Below are 6,769 nucleotides of genomic sequence, written 5' to 3'. Positions count from 1 at the left end.
GCCTTCACCTCCTCCTGCTGCCAGCTGCTCATGCACCAGACCACAGACCAAAGCTCTACCACTTTGCTTTGGCCTCGCCACTGCTCCCCTTAGGCCGCCTGCACTGCCCCCCACCCCATTTCCCTTCCAGAATAGAGCCGCAGCCCTGAGCACGAGCGGCTGATGGCAGGAGGAAGTAAGGGTGCTCTCCCCCCAGTCCACGACTCCTCATGCTGCTGGCAGTGTGGCTGGTGGAGGGGTCCAGGTGGCAGTGACAGCAGAAATGAGTCTTGTCACTCTGTTCCACCCTCCTGTATTGGGTCCCACCCACTGGGCCACTGAAGCAGTTCCTGCCTACACCAAACTGGCCAAGCTGCCCCTCTGGACGCACAAATATAGAGGAGGCATGCGCCCCCTTAAAATGTTGGCTATGCCCCCCTGACCCCCCACCTATGTCCCCTCTGCCTTCTCATGCCTCGCCTATGATCCCCTTTGCCACAACAGAAGATGTATCCTAAATCCAGTGTAGAATCACAATTCAAACTCCACAACCTGACAAAGGATCAAAAGATGGTTTTAACAAGATGACTCGTTTCATTTTCTTTTAAAACATAATATAAAGACGACCAACAGAAGCCTCAAACTGACAATAAAGGGGCTGCACACCACATGGTGTTTCCTTGCAATCCAACTGTACCACAACTCTGAATTTGGAGGCAAGAATTTACACACTAGTCCTTCAGGTTTTGATGATGCCTTAAATTCCCAGTTGCTGGGCAGATGCCCAAGACATCCATATCAAAATTATATTTTTTATAATCTATTTCCATCATATACCTTTATGTACATTTTTTCAAGAAAGCAAATTTCTTTGCCAATAACAACCTGCTACCTGATTTGCGCTTGTAATATCATTCGACAATTGTAAGATTAAGTAATAAATTTACCAAGGGAGATTACTTAGGTCAGGACTGTTCAACTGGCAGGTTAAAAACTGTGGCTCCCAGGCTCCTACCTGGGCCCTGCTCCCCATCATTGCTCCAGATGGAGAAGCAGCTGTGGTCTCCAAACTTCATCTCCCTCTGGCTTACCCCTCCCTGTCCCAAAGGGCAGGACAGTGCAGGGCAAGACAGCCAGCAGTGCTGGGAGAGGGGGAAAAAAGGACAGAGGGGGGATACCCAGTGCTAGGGCAGCCCCCCACTAATGTAACCTACAGCTGCTTAAGAAGTTAGATAGCCCTGACATGACAAGAAATGGAGTTTTTTTTCTGCATTATGTACAGAAATCAATTGTTCATGATGAAAGTTTTGATAATAGACAAAGTAAGACACAAAAAGGATTGATATTACCCAGAATTGTATTTCTGAATGAACAACAGTATTGCTCAAGGAAGGACAACAACAAAAGTAAGAATCCCTGAATATTATTCAACTTTTATATTATTGGGAAATATCTAAATGATAAAGAAAACACAGTGGTGGTGTGGGACAACAATTTGCTATAGTACTGCATGATTTTAACACCAGTCTTTTACACAATTATTAAAACTCCAAAGTGACTAGACTATCTGATTTCTACTTCAACACATACCAACAATCAATAAACCCATTGTTATACAAACCCAAATTGCTGTTCCTCTACACTAAAACAGCTTCTATTCTACTAAGATAAGCGTGATGCATTTTTAGGTAAGTTGAAGTCCCAAAACAAACAGATGTCCTCTTTTTAATGGTTCCTAAACATCATCCATTTATGAATAAATTTAAAATCAAGAAAAATATGAAATATTACCTAGAACTTCAGGAGGCTCTGACTGGAGGCCTTCTGGCTGCTGGCCTTGGAGCACATTAAGTAGGGCTTGTAGGCTCCTGAGACACAGTGACGGATGAGAAAATCTCGTCTCCTTGATCAGCTCAAAAACTTCACATAGTCCAACTTCAATTATCTTTAAAACAAAACCAAAACATTTTAACAGAAGACCTGTTATTGGGACTTACACATGTTCATCTATAAGCAGTCACACAACAGTATTAATTTCTCTTTAACTTGGCATGAGATAATCTGAAGATCATGGCAGTCTGGACAGAAATAATAAAAAGCACATTACTACTCAGCTGTAATTACTGTAGAAGATAAAAAGCTAGAGACATTACTCTAATATGTCTAAATAATGACATATTTAATATTTAAACACCCCTGAAAAAATAAGATGATTTTTTTCCAAGAACTTGTGAACAAGTAAGAAAGGTTAGGCTAGGTAACAGTGATAAGTTTCTGGATTCAATTTCCTTTCCCTGTCATCTTATATGAGGGGTGGCCAACCTGCTAACTACATGGCATGGACAGCTGCTATGTGACAAACCCCAGATGCTCAGTAAAGTGAAGTGCCAGAATGGAGGCAAGGAGTGGAGCAAAGCAGGGCCAGGACACTGCTGAAGGTGTTAGCTGTCACTGCAGAACCAGGTGCTCTTCCCCAGCCCTAAAGCTGATCCCTGTTTGCCATATAAAACTAAAGCAGTTGCAGAGATAGAAAAGGATTAGCCTGGCTCTTGACAGAGACACCTCCTGTTGCAGCAGTATCTTGTCCCTGCTCTGGCCCATGTGATCACAGCTGGATGCTCAAGCCCCACTGCCTACATTCTGGCACACAAGGACATCACCTGGGGGGGGCGGGGGGGTGAGTGTAGGTGTGTGGTTGGGACAGGGATGGACTTAGTGCTGGCCAACCTTTTTGACAGACATACCTCATCTCAGTATCAATCCAATGCTTATTCTGATTACCAATAAGGGCCAGGAAAAATCTCTCCTCCCCTCCTCTTCCCCCTCAACCCAAAGATAGTATTTGGCTTCAGGGAGGGAGAGAGCTTGCCTTCCTTTGAAGCAGTAAGCATTAGCACTGATACAGATAGGAGATTTACTCTGGTGTGCTTCTGTTGCTACTGATACTAAGAAACCTGTCAGCTGCGCGATCAGTGGGTTATGCTCATGCAGATTTGGCGCTAGGCAGGAATCTTCCTCCTGGCCAGATTGGCAAGGACTGCAGGATTATATTTGTCATCCTCTGTAAATTAGGCTGTGGTCTGCTTTCTAGATAAAATATGGTCAGACGATGCAAACTAATTCTTTGGCATTGTAGTGGTTCCTCTTTTCCTGTGACATGCTGTAATGGCAGTGGTTTTCAACCGTTTTTGTACCAAGACCCATTTATAAACACCAATGGCCAGTCCTTGCCCAGTGTTGATCCATTTTTTAAGTTTGTTCATGACCCTTTTATATATTCTTGAGACCCACTTTTGGGCCACGACCCAGAGGTTAAGAAATGATGCTGTAGGGTTTCTCATTTGTTTTTGTTATTTGACACTACATGGCTGTGGAGTACAAAAGGAACTTCAGCATATAATTGAGGCCCTTTTGGATTGCTTTACAAATACAAGGAATCAGACAATCTGATCTGACATGCCCCTCATATGTACACCAATACATTGGTCCCGTATTGGACTGGCACCATTATATGGAAAATTGACATCATCAGAAATTGGTGCACCTCTACCAGCAGGTCTTTAAGAATCTCCAATTGTGTCTCTATGAAAAGGTCTATGCTCTGTACGCAAATTAAGGCAACACTGAGGAACTCAAGGAAGGGGTTTAAAACTTCCATCCATGTGGCCTGTGCTGAATCCACTGGCTACCCCACCCACTAACACCAAGACTTATTCAATGAGTGACACTGTGATCCAAGCTCTCCTCCACTGGAAGAGAAGGGTTCATTCTACTTGGCAAGGTAACGTCACATCTCAGCAGAAAAAGAAAATATATCAGCTCCTCAAAGCCAAAACTGAAAAGGAAGATTCAGGAAATCCAAAATGACTGGTGACATAGTAAATCCAAAGAGATCCAGCTCTATGCTGACAAAAATGACACGCATAGCTTTTTACAGGCAACAAAACCATCTACGGCCCAACATCCTACAGTCCTACTTCCCTGCCATCATAGGATGGCAGGGCATTCTTCAAAGACTATGAATCTATCCAAGCTAAATGATAAGCACGGATCCTGGTTCTCTCAGTTTTAAAAAAAATCCCCAATTTTTGTTTAAAAAATGTAACCCCAAATCCACGACCGACCGACCGACATTTGGGGTTACTTTTTTGGGTTTGTTTTTTTTGTTTTTTTTTTAAATGAGAGAAAACCAGGGTCCCCAATTATAAGAATACTTTGAGGCACTCCTGAACTGTGAGTCAACTGTGATGGTACCACCTCAACACCCTCAAAAGGGATCCTTCACCAACCATCCTATCTTTGAAGACTAGTGTGGAACAACAAAGAGGTCCCTGGGGACTTGAAGAGTGTCAACATCCTAATCACGTTCAAGAAAGGAAACAAGCCTGCATGTAGGAATTATAGAGGTATCACCCTCCTTTCCACGAGGGGGAAAATCCTTGCCCACATCCTCTAGAACCATCTTCTACCTCTTGCTGAGGCAGTCCTGGTAGAATCTCAGTATGGTTTCAGATGATCCCTTGGGGCAAATGACACAATCTTTGTTGCTCATCAGGTTCAACAAAAGCATTGGGAACAACACCAGGATCTGTATGTGGCCTTCACTGACCTTACTAGGCCATTGGTTCCATCAATTGCAAAGCCTTGTGGAAAATACTGGTCAGATTTGAATGTCCTGAAAAGTACATCAAGGTCTTGAGGCTTCTACCTAACCAGATGACTGCCAACATTCTGTGTAGTGGATCAGAGACACATCTATTTGTCATCTGAACTGGGGTCAAGCAAGGATGCATCATCACCTCAACTCTGTTCTCCATTTCTGGCAGTCATCCTGGTTCTCATTAAGGACCGCCTTCCTTGGGGAATAGACACTGAATACCAAATGGATGGAGGGATCTTCAATCTGCAACATTTTTGATCAAAGACCGAAGTACTCAAAACAACCATCCTTGACCTTGGATATACTGAGGAAAACCTCCAAACAGCACCTGATCTCTTTGAAGAAACCTACCCAACTTTGGGCTTCTCTCTCTACATCAAGAAGACTAAAATTACCCTTATCAGCCTACCCTGGGCCATGACTGTGACCTCCCTCCCCAAATTACCATTAAGGGAAAGACCCCAGAGATAGTCAAGTTCTTCCCCTACCTCAATAGCCACCTCACTCAGAGAGAGAGAACATTGATGAGGAGATCCAGCAAAGGATCTGGTGCACAAGTACCTCCCTTGGGAAACTACTTCAGCACATCTTTATTCATCGCGATTTCCAGAAAGACACCAAGAGCCAGGTCTACAATGCAGTTGTCATCACCATCTTCCTCCATGACTGTGAAATGTAACCAGATGAGTGCCAACCACTGTCCTCTCAAGAACCTGGAGAGGTATCACTAACAATGCCTTTGGCAAATCCTCCACATCAAACGGGAAGATTGCCACACAAGTACCAACATCCTTGTTGAAGCCAATGTTACCAGCATGGAGTCAATGATTCTCAAGCATCAACTTCACTGGACTGGACACTGCGTGCAGATAACCGACTCCCAAAACAAGTGCTCTACTCCCAGTTTAGTAATGGCCTGAGATTTTGCAATGGCCAGAGGAAACACTACAAGGATACATTGAAGGCATACCTCAAGAAAATGGATGCTGACATCAAGAACTGACCCTAATGATGCCATAGCCTCAACCAGGCAGAACCCCTTTTTGAGATAAAGCATCTTGCCCTCAAAGCAGAGGAGAGAGACCAGATGAAAGAAAAAGGAAAGGAATCCTGGACTGCAGCCTACTCTCCCGACTGAAAAGACTTGCAGCTTCTGTGGAGGGATCTGCGGTTCAAGCATTAGGCTTTTATGTCACCTTCAAAACCCATCTATAAAGCGGTGGTAGAGATGACCCTTGAATCAAGGGATTGTTGATGATGTGTACACACATTTCAGAAAATATATAACATATTGCATTCCCCTGACAGAGAAAGTCATACCAGTGATGAGATGTACTGTTAAAACGATGACACCAAATACATCTTTCTTTAACCAAAGGACTAGTCTTCTATATCAGTGACACAACCTTTTTAGCCTCAAGGCACTCTTCCATAACTTTTCTGATTTTTGCAGCACCCTAGGTGAAAATCATTGACATGGATTTCAATTCAGAAAAGATATGAAGCGGGGACTTCGGGCTAACAAAGTTGACTATCACCAATGTAGTTGGTGCCACTGAAGAGTGGGCAAGGACACACTAGCGTGCCGTGGCACACCTTTTGGGAATTGCTGTATTAGGGTATCCAATTGAAGTATCACCAAGGATCCTGGCTCTCCCAGATTTTTTTAAAAATCCCTAATTTTGGTTTAAAAAAAAGTAACCCCAAATCCACATTTTTCCATGATTAAAATGAAACATTACTCTGTGTGTGTGGGCGGCAGGGGAGGAGGGGGGAATTGGAGTTTTGTTTTTTTAAACTGAAAATTAGGGATTTATTTTAGATCAGAGAAAACCAGAATCCCTGGATATCACTAACTATAACATGTCCACAGTATGCTAGGAAATAAGTAAATACTAATAAGCTTTCCCCCATACAAAGTCCAGCAAATTAAAGTAACACTGGTAGAGACAGATTAATATTCACAACTGTCTGCACAAGACAGTGAGAGATTTGAAAAATTCTTTAGTGCTTAGACTGTAGGATAGGACTCCCTGCATTTAGATTAAACCATTTTGATCAGCGCTCAGGACCATGATTAAATCTGCTAGTTTTCTACTTGATTGATGTAGAAATCAGATACTGCTCTAA

General features: G+C 43.2%; 1 protein-coding gene across 1 annotated transcript in view; it reads right to left on the bottom strand.

Moving 5' to 3' along the window:
* Positions 1–6,769, bottom strand: part of MYCBP2 (MYC binding protein 2, E3 ubiquitin protein ligase) — a 282,082-nt gene that overhangs the window by 244,643 nt on the left and 30,670 nt on the right. The window contains exon 4 of the mRNA XM_025215130.1: positions 1,771–1,924. Within this exon, the coding sequence (XP_025070915.1) occupies positions 1,771–1,924 (154 nt within the window). The remainder of the gene's footprint in view (positions 1–1,770; positions 1,925–6,769) is intronic.

This window comes from Alligator sinensis, unplaced genomic scaffold (genome assembly GCF_000455745.1).
Source record: "Alligator sinensis unplaced genomic scaffold, ASM45574v1 scaffold1010_1, whole genome shotgun sequence".
Taxonomy (NCBI): domain Eukaryota; kingdom Metazoa; phylum Chordata; order Crocodylia; family Alligatoridae; genus Alligator; species Alligator sinensis.
The sequence above is the reverse complement of the archived record's forward strand: the minus strand, read 5'-3'. Positions and strand labels throughout refer to the sequence as shown.